At 48.6% G+C, this 20,780-nt stretch overlaps 9 protein-coding genes across 9 annotated transcripts; 4 read left to right on the top strand and 5 right to left on the bottom strand.

The window, feature by feature from the left end:
* Window positions 1-211: 211 nt before the first annotated feature.
* GIQ15_04473 (pre-rRNA-processing protein PNO1) lies at window positions 212-1,093 on the top strand (the record flags this gene model as incomplete). The annotated part of the gene is made up of 3 exons (XM_033551890.1): window positions 212-284; window positions 341-978; window positions 1,037-1,093. 3 exons carry the CDS (start codon window positions 212-214, stop codon window positions 1,091-1,093), a joined length of 768 nt encoding a protein of 255 aa, XP_033405620.1.
* Window positions 1,094-1,347: 254 nt separating this feature from the next.
* Window positions 1,348-2,192, bottom strand: GIQ15_04472 (uncharacterized protein; the record flags this gene model as incomplete). Its single annotated transcript, XM_033551889.1, has 2 exons — window positions 1,348-2,035; window positions 2,095-2,192. 2 exons carry the CDS (start codon window positions 2,190-2,192, stop codon window positions 1,348-1,350), a joined length of 786 nt encoding a protein of 261 aa, XP_033405619.1.
* A 293-nt stretch (window positions 2,193-2,485) lies between these two features.
* On the top strand, window positions 2,486-4,807 carry GIQ15_04471 (uncharacterized protein; the record flags this gene model as incomplete). Its single annotated transcript, XM_033551888.1, has 5 exons — window positions 2,486-2,669; window positions 2,726-3,361; window positions 3,870-3,919; window positions 3,981-4,128; window positions 4,200-4,807. 5 exons carry the CDS (start codon window positions 2,486-2,488, stop codon window positions 4,805-4,807), a joined length of 1,626 nt encoding a protein of 541 aa, XP_033405618.1.
* A 320-nt stretch (window positions 4,808-5,127) lies between these two features.
* On the bottom strand, window positions 5,128-5,934 carry GIQ15_04470 (fumarylacetoacetate hydrolase domain-containing protein 2A; the record flags this gene model as incomplete). Its single annotated transcript, XM_033551887.1, has 2 exons — window positions 5,128-5,853; window positions 5,920-5,934. The coding sequence occupies 2 exons, from the start codon at window positions 5,932-5,934 to the stop codon at window positions 5,128-5,130; spliced, it is 741 nt and encodes a 246-aa protein (XP_033405617.1).
* Window positions 5,935-7,276: 1,342 nt separating this feature from the next.
* GIQ15_04469 (uncharacterized protein) lies at window positions 7,277-7,933 on the top strand (the record flags this gene model as incomplete). Its single annotated transcript, XM_033551886.1, has 1 exon — window positions 7,277-7,933. One exon carries the CDS (start codon window positions 7,277-7,279, stop codon window positions 7,931-7,933), a length of 657 nt encoding a protein of 218 aa, XP_033405616.1.
* Window positions 7,934-8,780: 847 nt separating this feature from the next.
* On the bottom strand, window positions 8,781-11,636 carry GIQ15_04468 (uncharacterized protein; the record flags this gene model as incomplete). The annotated part of the gene is made up of 1 exon (XM_033551885.1): window positions 8,781-11,636. One exon carries the CDS (start codon window positions 11,634-11,636, stop codon window positions 8,781-8,783), a length of 2,856 nt encoding a protein of 951 aa, XP_033405615.1.
* Window positions 11,637-12,977: 1,341 nt separating this feature from the next.
* GIQ15_04467 (methyltransferase) lies at window positions 12,978-14,288 on the bottom strand (the record flags this gene model as incomplete). The annotated part of the gene is made up of 4 exons (XM_033551884.1): window positions 12,978-13,020; window positions 13,103-13,140; window positions 13,294-13,987; window positions 14,116-14,288. 4 exons carry the CDS (start codon window positions 14,286-14,288, stop codon window positions 12,978-12,980), a joined length of 948 nt encoding a protein of 315 aa, XP_033405614.1.
* A 2,781-nt stretch (window positions 14,289-17,069) lies between these two features.
* Window positions 17,070-18,523, top strand: GIQ15_04466 (phytoene synthase; the record flags this gene model as incomplete). Its single annotated transcript, XM_033551883.1, has 4 exons — window positions 17,070-17,077; window positions 17,125-17,298; window positions 17,360-17,650; window positions 17,710-18,523. The coding sequence occupies 4 exons, from the start codon at window positions 17,070-17,072 to the stop codon at window positions 18,521-18,523; spliced, it is 1,287 nt and encodes a 428-aa protein (XP_033405613.1).
* Window positions 18,524-18,747: 224 nt separating this feature from the next.
* On the bottom strand, window positions 18,748-20,542 carry GIQ15_04465 (phytoene dehydrogenase; the record flags this gene model as incomplete). Its single annotated transcript, XM_033551882.1, has 4 exons — window positions 18,748-19,689; window positions 19,743-20,276; window positions 20,329-20,450; window positions 20,515-20,542. 4 exons carry the CDS (start codon window positions 20,540-20,542, stop codon window positions 18,748-18,750), a joined length of 1,626 nt encoding a protein of 541 aa, XP_033405612.1.
* Between the last annotated feature and the right edge of the window lie 238 nt (window positions 20,543-20,780).

Raw genomic sequence — 20,780 nt, 5'->3', positions numbered from 1 at the left:
ATGTTGTGGTTTGAAGCTGCAAGTCGAAGCTCTTTTTGCAGCAAGTTTTTTTCCACGGCGATAAGATTGCGCTGTTTGGCCTGTTTGCACCGTGGATTTTCCCACTCAAACAATTTTATCGCGACCAACTCGCATCAAGCAGATATACAGACGGCATAGATATTACAGAATACTTACTTGACATAGTTACGAGAAGAGAAGACTGCCAGACATGCCAGCTCCCACAGCGCGCCTGAACGGGCCAGAAGAAAACGAGCTCGTCCCCGCTCAGCAGCCAGTCCAGAGTCAGTCTCCAGAAATCTCTTATCTATGGTGCAAGATATACTGACAGATGCCATAGATGAGGATGATATTTTAATAGACACCAGTGCCGCACAGCCGGAAGAGCCATCGGTACCACTACCGCAGGGCCAGGAGGATAGTGAAATGGCAATCGACGAGGAAGGACGACTCCGCTTCACGCCCATCAAGACGTCCGGCGACGCATATCGAGTTGAAACCCGCAAAGTACCGATCCCGCCTCACCGCATGACGCCGCTCAAGGCCGAATGGCCAAAGATATATCCGCCGCTCGTCGAGCACTTGAAACTCCAAGTACGCATGAACATGAAGAACCGAGCAGTGGAGCTGCGCACCTCAAAGCACACGACAGACACTGGCGCCCTACAAAAGGGTGAAGACTTTGTCAAGGCGTTTACCCTTGGCTTCGACGTGGATGACGCTATTGCCTTACTTCGACTAGACGATCTTTATATCGAAACATTTGAGATTAAAGATGTCAAGACGCTAAATGGAGAGCATCTGGGACGAGCTATTGGTCGAATAGCTGGGAAAGATGGGAAGACGAAGTTCGCTATCGAGAATGCCAGCAGGACTAGGGTTGTACTCGCAGATCAAAAGATACATATTTTGGGTGGATTCCGGAATATTCACGTTGCTAGAGAAGCCATTGTTAGTTTGATTCTGGGAAGCCCTCCGGTAAGTAGCCCCCATAGTTCATGCGCTATTGCTACACACTTTACTAACGCCTTTATAGGGCAAGGTATATGGTAATTTGCGTACTGTTGCGTCACGAATGAAGGAACGATTTTAAAAAAGTAGCATGTCTGGAATACACGAATTCGGTATTATGTCGGCGTTTTGGTTTTGCGCTTCGATTATTGTCGGTGTTTGATTTATGGAATATATTGGACTGGTAGCGCACACGTATATCATGGGATCTAGACGAAAAGATATACAATTACGGCTCTTTACACGAGAATATTAGGAGGTGCATTTATGTAAGGAAACCTCATCGTTTAGCCGCAAGTCAAATATGCGACGGTGATATTGTCTATGAAAACATGCTTAATCCTGCTTAAGTGGGCGGTACACCTCCTCTATTCCATCCTTGGTAACAATCATCATCTGCAGCCCGTCTCCAACCTCGATATGTCTTTCCACGGAACTGGTGAATGCATCAAGTACGAGTTCCTGCGCTCCCTGTCTAGACAGAGGCTCTGGCTTCCTGGCCACCGACGCGTTACCCTGACCGCTACCAGGAACATACTGGTTCTTGAAGTTAACCTGGTTGTCCAGGAAAGGCATCATCAAACTAGCCGCCGATCCAGCCGCCCTGCAGAACTCCCTCTCATATGAACCCACTGGGTCGTAGCTGTACAGAGCTCCCTTTCCTTCCTCATCAACTCCGGCCAGAATCGCGTGTACGTAGTATGGGAAGAATCGTTTCGAGTATAGGATCGTAGATAGACGCTGTGCACATGCTCTGACCGACATCGGTTTGTTGTGGTGGTATTCGTACATCTTGACGATGGCGTCGAGACGTTCTTTTAGAGCTCGACCGTCGGCAGAGAAGCCCACGACACAGAGAATCATGTGGCCGCCTTCTCCGGTGACTTCATCTGCGCCGATCTTGAATACCTTGGGGGCATATCTGGTGTTGATGTTGTAGCCAGATACCGATCGTGTGTCGCCAGCTAGAATAGCGAAATTGTCACCAGCTATTCCAAGGGTAGAACCACCATTGTCCGTATATCTAGTGGCATATATTAGCTACCGCGATGTCCAAAAAGTCCAGCCTGTCAGAGAACTTACGGGTTGAAGCTGTGCTGTTTGGGGCCGCTCGACTGCTCTGAGAAGGAGTACCCAATGGGCTGGCTGTGAGGATCGGGGTGGGTTAAGAGCGAGTTCATTTTGGCAGAACAAGCAAACTAGGAGGACAATGCAGCAAGGGACTATGAGATCAAGGCGCGACAGTTGGTTCTAGGCGAGTTGAAGGGGGTTATTGCTTCGTTGTTGATGCTGCTTTGGAGCTTCTTCTTCCTCAAGCTGGTCAACGCAAGCTGACTGCCTATATTATGTAAGCACATGACCAAGCCGCGCGGGTAATAGACGAGCATTTTGTCTACAAGAAGGACAACTTCGAGCTTGATATATCCTTGATAGAGCTGTTACTGCTTACCTGCTGGCTTTTATCGCGTGAGTGATGCTTGGGCTCGGTACATACGAAAGTAGTAGCGAGGATGAGAGCACCAACGATGTCTCTGCCGGCGTAAAACGAGTGACAAGTTCTCAACTACCGATCGATAAGATGAAGCAAGGTGATAGCTTGCCTGATGCGCAGTCTCTGTCCAAGGAGTCGGCTGGGGATACGGCGAGCGAAGTGAAAGGTACAGCTCCACCGCATTGAATCTTTAGATGGTGCATCCTGCTTACAATTCCCCAGGACCAAGTGTATACCAAGCTGCAACAGTTGAACCAGCTGATGAATCGAACAAACCGATCGTTGGACCTCTCCCACCATCTGATTATACGCCGCTTCTCCCGGAAGAATCTGCTCAATCTCCCAAGTCATCGTCATTCATCTCCATCAGCTCGCTACGCCGAGATATGACGCTCCCTCCGTTTCCAAACCTCGACATACCCCCCTCTCCTCCAGGCTCTCCCAATCCCGAAATGAACAAGAAGTTCGAGCATTTCCTAACCCTTAAAAAGGAAGGCGTTCATTTCAACGAAAAGCTGGCCTCTTCATCCTCACTAAAGAATCCAAACCTGCTTCAGAGTATGATGAAACATGCTGGACTAGACGAACAGGCGCAATACAGCACTTCTCTACCTACGGAACTATGGGACGTGTCGACTCTTCCTTCATGGGCCTACAAGGACGAATTGTCGAAGAGCCAGCAGAGCATACGGCGTAAGCTGGAGGAAAAGAAATCTGACCGTGATGCTATTGAGTTTGTTCCGGGTTCTGGAAGCGGCACTCCTGGAAGCGGTAAACTGAAATCTAGTGCGGCAGAGAGAGTTATGGCTGGCCTCAGTCGGGAGCCGTCTCCGCTCAAACTGGATCAGAACAAACGAGGTGATCAGGATAAGCGGCAGAGAAGGATGGATTTAGAACACAGGAGACACCGTTCGCGATCACCGGGGAGAAGGAGGAGATCCAGGTCGCGATAGTCCCTTTCAATGTTCCTATCTCTTTTTGAATTTATTTTGGAGCATATGGAGTTTGGGTGTGGTTGGGAATTAAAATATACCCTGGATAGATAGCACAAAATCGTCTTTACTGAATATATCATTCAGAATTAAAACTACGCGTCAGATCACCGTAAATGTAGGTTGTATCCCATTAAACGTAGTATAATAGAGATAGATGCCGTGGTGTAGCTGGTTATTGTCTACTTCCCTGTTGACATGTTTGGCTTGTTTGGCTTCTAGGCTGCGTTTAGTCGCAAGCTCTCACCAACGCCCAAGCTGCGTCCAACAACACATACCATCCAGCAACCACCCACGATCCTGCTACAGCGACTCTACTCTTGATTGTTTGGCTCCTTGATACGGAAGCTATCTGTATTACTTTCCCTACAAAGACTCTTCCCCGCCGTACACCATGAACCACTTCCCAGAAGCTTGGGGCCGGGTAAGCACGAGGACAATAAGACCTGCTATCAGCTTTATAGCTAACAGTTTCCTTGCCATAGCCGAGAGATGATGTGTACGGAGCCTATGATCACTCGTACCTCCAGACTTCCGGCCCAACGACCCATACCCAGCGCCCAATCGTGACAGGAACGTCTGTTATTGCTGTCAAGTTCAAGGACGGTGTAGTGATAGCTTCGGACAACTTGGGTTCGTAGCCACACATCTTCACGACTCTCTATGAACCTAGCAGGCGCAATATACTAATACGCTTGCTCCAGGTTCTTATGGCTCCCTCGCTAGATTCAGCGACTTGAAGCGTCTCCGAGTCTTCGACAACTCTTCCGTGGTTGGATTTGGCGGTGACGTCTCAGACATGCAATATATCGACCGCGTCCTAAACTCCCTAGACATACAAGAGAACTACTCCACGTACGGCGAACATTCCCTCAACGCCAAAAATCTGCACACATATCTCTCCAAGTTGCTCTACAAACGGCGATCCGACTTCAACCCGCTCTGGAACCACATTCTCGTTGCCGGGCTTGATGGAGAGGGCAAGCCATTCCTCAGCTCTGCGGACTTGCTAGGAACTACTTACTCTGCGCCATCTCTCGCCACAGGGTTCGGAGCGCACTTGGCTGTTCCTATTCTGCGTCGACTGTTCCCAGAAGAAAACGGCATAGAGAATATTACGAAAGAGCAGGCTGTGAAAGCTATGAAGGACTGCATGAAGGTGCTGTTCTACCGAGATGCGAGAAGTTCGGACAGATATTCGATTGCTGTCGTTACGAAGGAGGGAGTGGAGATCAAGGAGGATGAGGCGCTGGAGAACCAAAGCTGGGCTTTTGCTGATCGGGTTAAAGGCTACGGTACTCAGACCAACTAAACTGGCTAGCTTCTGTATTTTCCATTCGGTATAGCAGGTTATTCTCCATCCTCAGGTAGATTTAATTATATCCAGGAGTGAGACCATGATGAATTTATTTTGACGCCTATCAATATAAAATTCTATAGCTTTGAAGAAGAAGAGTCGACGTGCGTAACCTTGTTGTCGCATGTCCCTACATTTTCGAGCGATACCTCCACTCTATCACCATCCTTTAACCATACAGGGGGCTTTCTCCCCATGCCAACTCCTTGAGGCCTACATAATACTTCCATTAGCAACAATGATTCCAGATATGGGTAATGTAGGAATAGCAGCACTCACGTTCCGGTGAAGATAATATCACCTGGCAGTAAAGTTGTTCCCTGAGATAAGAAAGCAACTGTCTCTGCCACGCCGAATATCATATCCTTCGTATTTGAGTCCTGCACGACTTTACCATTCACTTTGGCCGATATCCGTAGAGCATTCGGATCAGGAATTATCTTCGAGGACACAATTCCTGGGCCAAAGGGTGCCCATCCATCGAAACCCTTCCCTATCCCCCACTGGCTGCCTCCACGCTTAATCTGCCACTCTCGATGGGAGACATCGTTCCCGACAGAGTATCCAAGTACGTATTCCAGTGCCTTCGATTTCGGTACATTATGTGCCTCTTTCCCAATGATAATCACCAGTTCACATTCATAATCTAACCCTTCGCATTCTTGGGCTATTGGTGGGACTGGAATGTCATCTGTTGGTCCACTAACTGCTGTGACAGGCTTGAAGAACAGGATAGGATATTTCGGCAAAGGCATGTTTGACTCTTTGGCGTGTTCGGCGTAATTGAGGCCTAGACATCGAACGGTCCTAATGTCATTGCGGCCAAGTGGACAGAGCAGCTTCTTCACTTCCTGGACTTGATCTGTGACTTGATGGTTGCCGAATATCTCGCCCTTGATAATTCGTGCCTTAGTTGTTTTGGCAATATCACTAACTCCAGCAGGTAGAATGGCGTCTCCGTGGTATACCAAGCCATCTTTGGCAAGGAAACGAACAAGACGCTATTGACATGATAGTCAGCTCTCCAATTCTCATCCCAGTGTAGCCTACATCTATGATGTTCTTACAGAGAAGGCCGGCATTCTGACGAATGTTCAGCTCCAGCTTTTGGATATATCGATACGTGATAGTGGAGGGCACACAGGATACGAGGAGCGAATATACGGTGTTGACATCTACATACCAGGCTGAGTCGGAGTTATGACCGAATTGCCGAACAGTCGCAGACGAGGATTATTAATACCCCAGCTTTCGGAGCTAGGAAAATTAAACTTCCATGCCCGGCCGAAGCTGCAAGACGATCAATTTTTGATGTTTGGTCAACAGTAGAGGACAGGATAGAAAGAAGGAAGATACCATTCGGAATACCCGGAAACAATGCGGTTATCAGGGATACAGCGGGAGGTCATGAGCCTCTACCGCCAGTGCTTTCGAGAAATCCGCAAGAAACCAGCTGTGAGTGAAATGATTACTCCGAAGCTGCGCATATCTGTAAACCCAAGAACCAAGAGCTAACTTCGCACGTCATAGAACTCGCAGGAGAATTTCAAGCAATTTGCCAGGTATGCACTACGTCATGGATATCGAGAAACATGAGTCTATCCGGATACTCCCACCCCCGGCTAGGCCTTCCCCAAACATAGAAATCCAAAGACGGACCGATTTCATGGCCGCATTTGCTAATAGTCGGTTAGACAAGAATTTCGGAAGAACCTGAGTATTAGCAAGAAGGATTTCTCTGCCATTGAGTATCTATTAAGGAAGGGCCACCGGCAGCTGGAGATGTATTCATCGCCGGCTATTCGAAATGTCTCTAGGTGATACCGTCAAGTCGCCACAGGCTGACACCTGGCTTTGGGTGAGCTCTGCAGGCTCGTATCCCATGAAAACTCTCTAAACTCGGGCTCTGGATCTGAATCCTCATATATTCTGTCGCCATCAGCTACTTCTGGGAGCAAGATACCCATATCACGTGACGTATGATATATCAGCCGGGATTATATTCATCCGCTGACCAATGAGGAAGGTGCTAGAAGCTTCGTGAAGCTTGGCGAAGATGCTAGAAAGACGGATGAAGATGCTCGAAGAACGGTTGAAGATACAGGCAGCATCGAGGATACACGACGCGCCTTGGAGACGATTCGATGATTGGAAATCTTGGTTGTTCACGATGGCAAACTCAAGGGTCACGGCAGGTTCTAGCATCATGGCTTCGGTCTATATAAGCAACCAACTTGTCTATGGGGATTCTCTTCTCTCTCTCATCACAGACAACACAAGCATCAAGACAGCCAGTTCAAGAACTACAAGAAAAACAGCATTACATCCACTTTGAGAAACATTCGAGCTCCAAAGTCGACTCTATTTAAAGTCAACAAGATTCCCACTTCAAGAAACCACATCAACTCCAACCGATCAAACAAAATGGCCTTCTTCCCACGCCTCTCTGGTGGTGAATTCACCCCCCTTTTCCGCCTTCTTGACGACTACGATGCCCACCGCTCGTGCTCATCAGAGGCCTCCATTGCGCGATCCTTCGCTCCAAAGTTCGATGTGAGAGAGACCAAGGACGCCTATCATCTTGACGGAGAAATTCCCGGCGTCAGTCAAAAGGATATGGAAATTGAATTTACCGAACCTCAAACACTTGTTGTTCGCGGCCGCACTAAGCGCGAATACACCACTTCAAACGCAAACATCACCGAGGAGAGTGCTTCTGCCACCCCTGCCATAGATGCAGAGGCAGATGAATCATCTTCCACTAGAAGGGACTCTCACCAAGCCACCGTTGAAGATGAAGAGGAGCCCACCACTGTCAGCCCAGACACATCACGCCCTGCTTCTCCAGCTAGGGACAAGGTTGCGAAAGTCAACAAGTCCAAGGCTGTGAAGAAGGCAAACGCAGCTCCTGCCTTCAAGTACTGGATGACCGAACGATCGATTGGCGAATTCAACCGTGTCTTCAAGTTCCCATCCCGCGTTGATCAGGATGCTGTTCGCGCTAGCCTGCAGGAGGGCATTCTGTCCATCACCGTCCCAAAGGCTTCCGCTCCAACTATCAAGAAGATCAGCATCCTCTAAACGATGAGCAATTACGCCTTACTTCACCATTATGACTGCAACGTTACGATCTATTGATTTTTTAACGACGATGGAAGTTACTCGAGTTTATTGCTGTACTGTCCTTACTTTGCCTGTATTTCTACTATCAGCTTTCCTGTCTTCTTTGTCTCCTATTTCGAAATCATATAATGTAATCACTCCTTTAGTGTAGTGTTTAAATCAAATTATTAGTTTTCGATCTCAAAATAACCTTCACAAGTCCACTTTGACATTGTAAAGACACCGAATCCAATCACAGCTTATACTCGAGCTCAAAAAGAACCAGGGAAAACGAACTGAACTCATTGGTAATATTTATACACTTTTTTCCCCATATTATTATATATGGCAGATAAATCCCCTGAAAATATGTATGTAAGATAAATGTACATATAGAGCCCGAAATATTCAATTAAATGATCAAAACTTTCAAAACAAATGCAATGAATGACTTAGCGCCAGTAAACTACCACCCAAATTAACCGATTCTCCTTCCTAACCAATACATCTGCATCATGAGCGCTGGAATTTCAAACATTAAGAAATAAGCTAGCTTGTGTAGCAAGGATCGTTGTGAGGTCATTAGATTCATGGCGTAGACGGCCTCACGTATCATAACAATAAGCGATTGGGTGATGAGGTATATAAAGCGAACGTAACAGCTGGGTATATGTATAACGAAGGACATATAGGCATCATGGAAGGAATGGTATAGGCTGAATCTGAAAAAGGTATATGCATGCTTTTCAATGTCCAGGTAATGGACGTCCCACAAAAAAAACAAAAAGACAGAGAGAGAGAGGAAAGAGGAGGAGAAAAAATGAAATCAAATGTAGCTTTCGATGTGGTTTAATGCGCCGGGTTTTTGATGAGTTCTGCCAACCTGCGCAGCACACGATGACGACGGTTTCGGTGGCCGACTCGAGCGCTTTTCAGTAGCTGTTGTTTTTGATTGCGAAATGCGATATGTTGTTGGTGGTGGACCCGATTGGTAATTTGGTCTTCGAGACTTGCGATGGTTATCGCCGAATACGTCATTAATAGGCGATGGGGGGAAGGGAGAGTATCGACCACCAGGCCTTTGGTTAATGCTAGAATCGAAGCTGAAATGGGATGCGCTCCGGTGCAGTTTTTGTTGCCTTCGCGTTTGATTGATCGATTCTTGAAGGGAGATTGGCTGATAGTCGTGTAAAGCAGATTTGTTAAGGTCCAAGTTCAGGGGAAGAAGCTCTAGGTCTAGCTCTGGATCTGCCGATAGAGAACCCCACATGTTGTTATCTATCTCCACGGGTGTGTGGTTTGTGATATAGTTTATGAGGTCATTTGGACCGGTATCAGTTAATAGTTTCAAGTCTCCCAATGAGGTTGAACGGGAGAGTGGGGGAGTCGGCATCTGAGGCCTTGGGAATTGGAAATCCTTTGATGGAGGTAAGGCCGGTAGAGGTTTATCGGTGTTTACACGCCTTGAACGCCTTGAAGAAGTCAGGTCTGATGCAGACCTGGCGTGAAGTTGGGAAGCGGAGCGCGGCTTCTCCCCCGTCATGCGGGCGGGAGTTGAATCTCGATGTCTTCTGCTAGATCTCTTGGGTGGATGACTCTGTGGATGACTCTGTGGATGACTCTTTGTTGCTTGACGTTTAGAAGTATGGTCCTTAGTATCAGGGCACTTGATAGCAAGGCCTTTGATAGGAGAACATCTAGTCATAGAACTCTTAGTGGTAGGGCCCTTGTATTGGGTATGTTGGCTATTGGATGGCCGGCTGTGAGACGACTTTTTTGCTGGGCGATATTGTGGTGGTATTGGTGGCGGGCGAGAAGGCTCATATCTGACTCTAACCGGGTACGTTGGATCCAGGTTATACTCAGACATGGTGTCTGCATTAGGTTCGTACCGGGAAGGGGACTGATGTTCGGGTTTCTGTTTCTGTGCTTGACTTGCATATGGCTCTACCGGATACCTCAGATGGGCGGGAGGCCACGGGAAGACTGCATTGATGATTTCCTTACTTCCATGCGAAGTAATTGAAATGGTCCCCTCGACGGGGTCAGTTATGCTTCCATTGCAGTGGGCCAAGCCCTGGGAATCTCCCTCGAACATGCGGCCATTTCTGTCTCTCGAGCTTTTCTTTTGGCCCGAACTATGGCGGTATCTTGAAGTAGATTTCCCAGAAGCAGAACTATAGCCGCTATCTGTCTTGTTCAAAGTACCGGAACGGCCACTAGTAGACCATTGCTTCGCCTCTTGTCGTTCTTTGCTTAGGGTCCCGTGGAATTGAGTATCGTGGAAGCTCTCGTGGGACTGCACTGTGTCATCCCAGTAGACTGGAATTTCCATCCCTTCATCTTCGAAGAGGTTGTCATCGTATTCATTTGCCTTGGTCGTCGTCACCAGGACCGGAGTAGGCTGGATGGAGAGCGGAGTAAAAGGCCTGAGGTGGACGGAGTCCGGACTACTGACGAAAGGCGGCGAAGTAGGGCTGTCATCAAACCAGGACATGCTTGGCCTTCGAGTGGTCGTCAACGGCATGAGCTTCAGACGAGGGTCAGAGACCGACTTCTTCGCCGGCCGTTGGTCCTCGACGGGTGTTTGCCTTGCAGCATCCTCGGAATTTGGAGCCATGTCGAGACGCCCGTTTAGCCTCGACGACGACCTTAATGGAATAGGAGGAGGAGGAGAAGAAGGGAAAGAAGAAGACTCAGGGTGTCCCTCGGCTGTCGATATACCGGCCTCTGAGCCAGAATCGCCGTCATGAAGGGTTTCAGTGGACTGAGCCATCGATTTTAAATCCGGACAGGACGACCTCTGTTTCTTGCTGCTTGGGGCAGGGGAGGCGCACCCGTTTACAACATGGAGAGAGCCAAACTTGAATCTCCCGAGGTGGGTGTAGCCTTGTTCGAACGGGCTGATGGCTCGAGTAGGAGAAGCAGTCCTGGGTCTGGTATGGTTATGGACAGCCCCGGCGTCTGTCCAACTTCGTCGAAGCGGTTCCGACGTGTCCGACTTATAGTGAAAGAAGGAATCACTGCGGCGAGCGACATGCCGTGACCTGTTGAAGAGCGGAAACCTCGTTGGCACGCCGGGTATATTAAATGACCGTCGGCGGGCTGAGACTAAACGAGGCTGTCCTGACGGAGGATTCTGGGGCGACAGCGGATCGTCCTCGACGAGTCCCAAGCCAACAGGCGAACCGGAGTCCTGGATGACCGCATTATCCCTATCTCCGTTTGCGGTGAGGTCATGAGTCGATGCAAACTTGGAGCTGAGCGAGAGACGCCGCGAGAAGTTCGTTTTGGACCGCGAGAAACGGCGTTTAAAACCACTCATCTTGGCCCCGGCCGGCGAGCGAGAAGCCGTCTTGTCGTCCTCGTCCGCTCCAGCGCCATACTTCCTCTCGACCCGGCTGAGCACTTGACGTCTGAACTCGAGGAACTCTTCGAGCGGCGTCGACGGCGTCTGGTAGGGGCTGTCCGGCACCGCGTAGTCGAGACACCATTGGCAGCGGCAAGGCTGCGGCGTCGACTCCGGCGCAACAGGCTCGAGATGCCAGCGGTTATGCTCTGACACTGAAGCTGGCACCGAGGAGGCTGGCAGCGAAGCTGGAATTGGAGCTGTTCGTGCCATTGAGTGGCCGGTCGAGTGCTGTCTCTGCGTGCTGTCTGGCGTAGACTGCGAGTTCCCCATATTCCAGCTGGTCCGTAGACGAACGGGAGCAACGAACGAACTTCCGTCTTATTGTCTCGTCGTATCAGGGGGACCAAGGGGCCCAGCAGGGCATTGAGCAGCCCGTCGACCTGTAGATTGAACCTCCGCAGCTCCCGGTGTGTTCCCTGAGCTCATACCCCAGCGCCCTCGCTGCGGAGAGATTTTGGTAAATTAGACACAATTTAGCCACAAAATCCCTACCTATACATGACGTGCCATGATCGAATCGCGTTCCTTGATACCTGGTAGCTGGCTGCAGGATGGCCAAGGTGATATCCGGCGTTGTAATTGACCGTATATCGGTATAATATCGATATCGAGTATCTCCTCACCGACGACGCAGATGAAAACGACGAGAATCAGCCGGAGAGATAAATTCTTCAGTCTGTTTATTCTGTTTCCGCCACGCTGGGGCTCTTCCCCCTGCAGCTGTTCTTCTGCAGCCCTTCGCCGTCGCTGTTATTTGCTGTCTGACCTGAAACCCCCGCATGAAATAGCAGCAGGCGCCTACAGCCAGCAGCCATCGCCAGCGAATGAAGCACCGACAAGCTGCGGAATATATAACCAGGCGATGGGGGCCGTGGGATAGCGTTTAGGGAGATAAACATGGTTCACGCTCTGTCTGCGTCCAACTTTCCCGGTCAGCGCAGCAGCCCGAAGTCCTTGACAGCGTCCAAGGTTTACGGCATGGTGCGACGGGGATGTGGCTTGCTTCGTCATAAGGACGGCTTGTACAAGGACTTCGGGGATCGTACAAACTGTGTCAAAGGCATGGATTAACGTTTGTGCAGTTGTATCTTGAGTTGCATCTTGAGTTGTCTCGAGTCGCCTCTATACGATATGATATATGCATATAAACGCCTATTTATAATGCTGCTCATGCCTGGTCCCAAACAAAGCTTGCCGGGCATAAAATTCCGAAGAGCTTTCAGCCTCCTCGAAGGCGAGATGGAGACTTGCCTTTCGGCTGGCTGCTTCTTCCCTCTTCCCCGCCCGGTTTCTGGTTGCTGTTACGACCTGGAGGAACCATTCTAGCTGGGATGGTGTTGCGTGAGATGGACTTGATTACCAGTCGAAGAAGCGGTGGGAGAAAAAAGAGGGAGACGGCCAAGGTCTCGTTAATTCGATATTCGATATGTATGGACGTCAACACATGGCCTGATGTATCATTGTACGATGCTGCTAATCTACTAGATATAACGAGCCATTAAGATGACAAGATGGATAAGACACGAAAGATGGATAAGACATGAAAGAAGGAGGATAAGACACGAAAGAAGGAAAGTAGGAAGATATTCATTTCATTTCTCGTTGACCTGCCTATGGAGCTGGCTCCAAGGGTTTCCGGCCGTAGCAGACAGTCCTGTAGCCAGAGCCGTGAGACGAGTGCAATATTGAGCCCTCCGTGCGAGGGCGACGGCGAGGGCGAGGGAAAGGGCACTTACATGTGTTGATACGCATGGATTTTTGGGTTGCGCAAGTCCTGGCGTATATTGTCACACAGCTCTTTCGTCTCTTGCACACTCCACTATTGACATCCCGGTTGGCATGAGCACGCAGAAGAAGATGTAGTGGCCGCCAGGCAAATTATTCAACGCCACGATGATAGAGAGGAGAAAGGGGGAGAGGAACGTACACCGAGAACTTTCGGGAAGAGGAGGTTCGCCCAACTGTCCAACCCCTTCTCCCAGCCTATGCGATTCTGTCTACCAAGCTCCTTGAGTCGCTCTTCCTCGGGCCATTCTCCAACTGGCCAATTGAAGGTATGAGAGCGGACGTCGACAAACCCCGCCTTTTGAATCTGTGGAATCAGCTCTTCGGCGATAGCAAACGACTTGCCGGTCTTCTCACCGATTTCTAACGCCAGGGAACCCCATTTGTCCATGTGTGTCCCCTTGAGTGAGCCGTCGTCTGATATCGCTATTACGCTGATCTCAGCTTGCTCGAACCAGCCGCCAGGCTTGAGGCCCTTGAGCACCTTCTCGTACAGGGCAGGGTAGTTGGGTATGCTGCCGTATAAACAGCGGGCATGTATGAAATCGTAATTCTCATGGCTGGAGCCCCAGTCTTCACAGAAATCGTCCTGTTTGAACGTAACATTCGCTGGGACCGGATCTATGTTGACGGGCGAGATATCCGTACCCACAACGGTAGCTGAGGGATGCTCTGCGGCAAAGTCTAGTGCCCATATCCCCGTTCCGGTTCCCAGGTCAAGCACGCGTTCGGGTGCCTTTGGTATAGGTGCGAGGCATAGCCTTCCTCGATAGGAGAGAGAGAAGATGCGGTGGTACAGGTTGAGATTGTCGGCGGCTTCCTGATCATTCGGGCCCCTAAGAAACTTAGTTTTCTTTCAACTAGCTTTCAGGTAGAGTGCTCTCGAAGTTGTAGTTTTTCTTTTTTATCTCTTCTCTTTTCAATAAGGTAGCTGAAGCTGAAGGGATATGGAAGATAGCTATACCAGTATGCACCGGGCCTGAAGCCCTGATATCTCCTATCGTTCTCGCAAACGTGGCTGGCAAGGGGGGAATCGAGCGCTTCGCTTTGAGTTTTGAGATCAGCGTCCACTTTGCTTAACGCGCTAGCTTCTCCGTCATCTTGGTCCCGGATCGATGAGTCCTTGGTCGTCTCCATGTTTGCCGTGGCTAAAAATATATGGTATAGATTCAGTTTAGCTTGTTCGTTAACCGCTCTACCAAACCGCCCGTCGTTCAACTGGAGCACTGGGGATTGATCGGTATAAGGAGGCAAGGGGGGTAAAGTGGGAGGACGACAGCTGGCCAAGGCACTAGCCGTGATTCAAAGCTGCAGGAAGGCGTTTGTTTATTTCTTCGAACGGGGCCAGCCTGTTTGACGTGATGTAATTCGCCCATATTGCTTTGTTTATGCGGTTGGTGGCAAGGATGATAGCCCTGAACCCATGTCAAGGTCGATTTCCGCTCCATATTCGCTGGGTCCGACGACTGGGAGATCCAGCCGAAGTCAAACGGCCTCTGGTATCAAGAGTCGAGTCGAGGTTCATCCGCCTCGTCGTTTGGCCAGGTCGCGCTGACGTATGAGGACAGGGATAGAATGCCTGCTGAGCCTGGATGCGGGGGACTCTTCACGCTCCTGATCATCTCTTTGGAGTCTGTCCGGAGCTCTATCTCTATACAGAGTGCTCTCATCTCCGTGTTTGGCATCCCGATATCTTCCTTTGCTGGAATATTGCTTGGTGAAATACCGTATACCGCTCTGGGCCTCGACTTCGACCCTTGTGTCACTCGGTTAGAGCATCTTATTACTGCTCATTCGAGAGTATTAATGTTATTGAAGGGATCTTTTATCATGGCCGACTCTTCTTGTGAAGGCTAGGCTGAAACCTCCCCTAGCCCCGAGATCATGGGATACACGTCTGGATATTGGTTATTAGTATTCGGCCTAATCTCGGTGGCGATACATCGAGTGCTAAGGAATATTCATGCTGCACTGGTTGCGAGGCGATAATCCGCACGCCGTCATGCCTGTTGGTCCGTTTCGACAGCGCTCGATCGTACGCTTAGCCGGTTGTTTATGCCGGAATCCTCGATTGGCTGGATGGTCTGACGGAGTATTCCCAGACACATCGCACCCGGAGCCCTCGGATTCGGCCATTTATATCTCTAAACACGCTCCGTGTGATGATCGTTTGAAGGGCGTTTGGTTACTGTCCTTGCTTGTGATTGTTGTTGAGCATAGTTTATATTAAGCGATTAATCTCGGGGGAGAAACCGGCCTCTGTAAGTATCAAATCTCTTCCCTGCGATAGATGAGATTGCAACATAATAGTTTCCATCCCTACCCCGTTGATACTATAGTATCTGATCTGTGTCTGTCACCCCGGTGCCTCTACTCCTCGGGAAATATCATGGCGTCTTTCCCGAAGCCAAGGCTGCATAGCGGTGTAGTACGGAGTAGAGGATGCGGTTGTTGAAAAATGATCGATGGTAGATCTAGCAAGCACTTCGTGAGCCTATAGTTTACCTTTCTTCTTTTTGAGGTAACCTTAGTAGCCACTCACTAGTTATGCCTCAGTGTGGCTTCGTTGCTGATAGCTGACCGTGGATCCAGCTTTCTATCTTTTCCTGGCGCAACTCGATATCAAGCAGCAGCGCCTGTTGATCCATGTCAGCCCATTATTAGTCTGTTGTATTTGCAAATATAACGGCATCAAACTAGATCGAAGGGCTTCTCAACGTCGATCGACAGCCACGAACATCGGCATGAATGGTGGAAGATCACCCTTTCTGCCAGAGAAACTTATACCACACTGTTGTCATCCCAGCCCTCGTGCTTGTGGCTTGAGGTTGCATAGATTTTGCAACTCGGACTTTGATCATCCATATCAATATGATATGGGGCTTTTGATAGGGTCCCCTCCACCCACAATGGGGCTTGATATATCCGTACAGAATGCCGACTGAGGTATAGTGGAGAACCTACACATGTTTTTTACCCAAAATATGTTAAAATGATAACGAGGGAGTAGACGGAGATTTCGAGGGCAGATCGCAAGTGGGAGAGATCTACGTTGCTTTGGGTATCAAGATTTTATAACGGCAGCCTACATGGTATGCAAAGGGGCGTAGCTGAGCTATGGCCTTGGATGCTACGTTTCTATGGAGCACAGAATACTTAAGGTATACTGTGGGCTGCAGCCCTTGCGAGCCGATTGAAACGGCGCGATATCATACCAATACCTGGTGGCCCTTCAGTTTTCCCAGTCACACAGAGCTGAGCTTATGATATTATGTTCAGCGTGAAAACGGAACCATGGGGTTTGACTACTTGTTAATGTAAGTCAGCGACTATTCAACGGCATAAGTAGGAGCCTTTGGTTGACGTTTTCAAGTCATTTGAAATATAACCTTCCGCCGGCTTTGTTTATGACCATTCTCTACAAGCCTTTCTTTACCCGGTTGGACATTTATAAAATCTCGTTGCTATGTGTGGTGAGTTCCTCTAGTTTTCTCCAACGCAAATTCTTCTACCCAAAGCTGAAAAATGGCCAAATAGATTGCAGTTGTCTGGACAATTCCATGGGACTCGTACTTGATTCGTACTCGGATATGGTCATATCCTCCAGAATCAATTGTTGGGCCAACGCTCTTCAAAATTCCACTTGAGGAAGTTTTCTTTTTCATTATCCAGACTTACAACACCAGTCTCATCTATATCCTGTTTAACAAAAGATTGGTCCTACCATCTTATTTGTCGGGGCCTATTAACCTCCCGGGCTGCACAAGCCTATTTGGTAACGCAACTCTGAGGGTGTTGAGGGATTTGGGTACCTTATTCTTTACAGGATGTCTGGTCCTAGGAATTTCAGGTATTTACCACGGCGGCAAATATACGTATATGGGGTTGATAATCAGCTGGGTTTGCCCCATCATAATCATGCAATGGTAGGCTTTCTGATCTCCGAATCGATGTCAAGCTACTAACGATCCAGGCTTCTCATATATCGCTTCCTCATTGCGCTTCCGCTTGCCAGCACTTTGGTGCCAATCGCACTACCAACAGCTTACCTTTGGCTGGTGGACACTATTGCATTGAGGAGAGGAACCTGGGTCATAGAAAATGGAACGAAAATGAACCTTCAACTCTGGGCCGGTTTTGAGGTAGAGTATGTGCCTAGCCCGGGAATTAATTCACTGCAAGTGGACGAGTCTAACACAAATATATAGAGAGGCGCTGTTCTTCCTTGTCACCAATCTTATGGTAGTCCTCGGCCTTTCAGCAATTGACAATGCAGTTGCATTATTCGAGTACAACGCCTTCATATCCACCGATGCTGTTGGTCAAATGCCGTCCATCCTTCAGCTCATCGCCCCTTTCCTCAAGAGTAGCCATCAATACGACACTACCGTTCTTCGAGAGATTTCCCAAGCAGTCTCGCTTCTACAGAAAAAGAGTCAGAGCATGTACTTGGGAAGTGCAGTGTTTGAAGGTCAACTACGGTTGGACCTAATCGCATTGTAAAGCCCCCCGTTTTTCCGAATATTCAAATTGCTGTTCCTAATAATGTTTTTTCCAGATACGCATTCTGTCGCAAAGCCGACGACTTGATTGATGACGCGCCTGATCGTAAAACTGCACAATATTGGATCGAGCAATGTGAAAAGGCCTTAGACTTGCGGTTCAAGCTCAAGGAATCTACGTTGGACGATGCTGGAGCCTACGAAATACTGACAAAATCCATTCCACAACCGTTGCATACTGCTATACACCTGCTACCGGCCTCGCGACTCCCAAAGGAACCACTCTATAGCCTTCTTAAAGGTTTCGAAATTGATTTGAAGTTTGATGCCGAGAGCAACTGCTTCCCAATTACTACCGAGGATGACTTAGATGTATATGCCTATCACGTTGCTAGCACTGTTGCCATACTTCTTCTGGAGTTGGTATTCTGTCATTATCCAATGCCTGTCAGCGAAACCGAGCGTTTGCAGGTGATCTCCGCGGGTGAATGCATGGGGAAAGCATTGCAATATACGAACATAGCGCGTGATATTGTGCGAGACGCAGCAATCGGCCGTGTTTATATTCCTACCTCTTGGCTGGCTAAGGAGAATCTTACACCCTCGATGGTTATTGACCAGCCTAGAAATCCTCAGCTCGCTACCCTCCGAAGAAGGATTCTTGATAAGGCCGACATGTGTTACCAAGCTACGCAGAAGGCGATCGATAGGCTTCCATCAAATGTCCGAGGTCCTGTTCGAGCGACGGTCATGAGTTACATGGAGATAGGCCAAATGCTACGGGAAAATGAAGGGAGGATTTTGGATGAAAAGTTAAAGGTTCCAACTTGGAGGCGGCTCAAGGTTGCATGGATAGCCATGTCAATGTAGAGTTGCGATCGCGATGGATCGGGGGAGTGTAGAATAGACGCTCCCAATATTCTGGGCTTTTTTTATGTTGACGATCTAGGGCAATGCCTTTGAAGAGGATAGTATCATAGTTTGATAAGTCTGAACAAATATCATAACATTCCAATAATTCATATTAAAGTTAATATAATAACCCTAAATAGCTGTTCATAACATCTTGACAGTCACTGGCGTATATGATATACCTAGCCAGAGTGCCAGAGCCCATAAGTTATAACCCAAGCAATTATAAAGAGTAGAGTCATGAGCCATCCCCCGTAGGACCTCAACTCAAAAGACTTTCCTTTTCGGCTCTGGCCAGACGGCATGATGCCGTACCCATCAAAAATCTGCTGGGAGACAATCTTACTGCCAGCCAAACAAACGGGAACTCCAGTACCAGGGTGTGTACTGGCACCAGCGAAATAAAGTCCGCTGATTGTATCGTGTTTAGTCTTCGGGCGAAAGCTCAGGACATTGAAAAATGAATGTGATAGTCCCAGGATAGCTCCTTGGTTTAGATTGAATTTTGCCTTCCAGGTGAACGGCGTGTCAATTTTCTCGGAAACGATGCTATCACGTAAACCTCGAGCACCTGTGCGAGATTCAATTGTCTTGATAATTCCTTCTCGTACTTTGGATATTATGGCGTCCATGTCTGTAGACCAGATGCTGTTGTCCACCAGATGGCCTACCGGAACAAGCACCACGACAGCGTCCTTGCCATGTGGTGCGGCCGTTGGATCGATGCGACTGGGTACGTTCACGTAAAAGGATGGATCCGATGGTATCTTGTGGTCCTTGAAAATGGCGTCAAAGCTCTCGCGGTACTCATCTGCAAGGAAAATATTATGGGTTCGCAGCTCGGGAACGATGCGATCGAAGGACCAAAAGAAGGAAATACTGCTGCAAGATGAAGGTCGCTTTTGCAAACTTTTAGCCAAAGAAGAGGGTGGTAGAAGCTCATTATAAGCGTAGACAAGGTCCGCGTTTATAACAACCGTATCTGCATTCAATATCTCTCCAGAGCTCAATTTCACCCCCGTTGCAGTGCGACCGTCTTCAGAGAGCTGAATTGATGACACGGGCTCATTGAGGCGATATTCTACACCCATGCGTTTCCCAATGTTCGCCAATGCCTCTAGAACCTTGTTGTATTCAATTAGAATAAATAGAACAACCTTAAACGTGGGAGACTTACTATTTGAAATCCACCAACAGGATACCATATACCATCGGCGAGCTCGGAATATTGGAGTAACGAGTATGTTGCCGGGGCGTCAAATGGGCTCATTCCGAGATACATGCTTGCAAAGGTAAAAACCCTTCTCATCTTGTCCGAAGCAAAGTATTTGCTAGTTCGGCTGTAGATACTCTCGAATGGATGCAACGTAAGGGTAGAAAGCAGAAACTCGGGCCGAAGCATACTGAGAAGTCTGGGAAAGTTCTGCTTCAAGACGTGAATCATAGATAGGTCATGGTGCCGACCAGATTCCTTCATGTATGATAGATATCCCTCGAATCCCTGTCTGCCTTCGTAGCGCTCGATTTCAGATTTCATTTTGGCCATGTCAGTTGACATATCAACGCGATCATGGTCCCCGAACCATATTCTATAATTGGGCTCGCATTTGAGCAACTGAACGCCCTCGTTCTCCAGCGAGGTACCAAGATCATTGAACGTTTCCACAAAGAGTTCAGGAAGCAAGAGGAGAGATGGCCCTTGATCAAATCTCTGGATACGAACATTAGCTCGATATTCTGGGAATAGAGTAGGAAAGACAAACGTAGCCGTTTTCCTGGATAAGCGAGCATCTACCGCCTATGAAACCGTTCTTTTCTATCACAGTTACTTTGAAGCCTTCCTTCGCCAGGCGAGCAGCAGTAGATACGCCCCCAGCGCCAGCACCTATGGAGAGCGAGGTTAGCCCATATCATCACACTCGCTGGTGCTAGAGCTAGAGTCTACTTACCAACCACAATAGCAGTATGCCTCTTCATCGCAATGTGTATTCCAAGCTTGAGTGACCGTGATGGCTAAACGTATCTCAATGAGTCTTTCTAGATTGCATATTTATCAAAGAGACGAGTCCCTCATCGTAGCTAGCCCAGCCAGTCTCGTCGATCCATCATACGTGCAAAAACCAATCTGTGGCCACAGTGATCAACATCCAACTGCTTCATCATCGGGACATACGCCATCAAGTTCATCTTGGCGATAGGTTAAAAGATTCAAAAA

The sequence above is a fragment of the Arthroderma uncinatum genome (genome assembly GCF_011692745.1).
Source record: "Arthroderma uncinatum strain CBS 119779 chromosome Unknown scaffold3, whole genome shotgun sequence".
Lineage (NCBI taxonomy): Eukaryota > Fungi > Ascomycota > Eurotiomycetes > Onygenales > Arthrodermataceae > Arthroderma > Arthroderma uncinatum.
The sequence above is the reverse complement of the archived record's forward strand: the minus strand, read 5'-3'. Positions and strand labels throughout refer to the sequence as shown.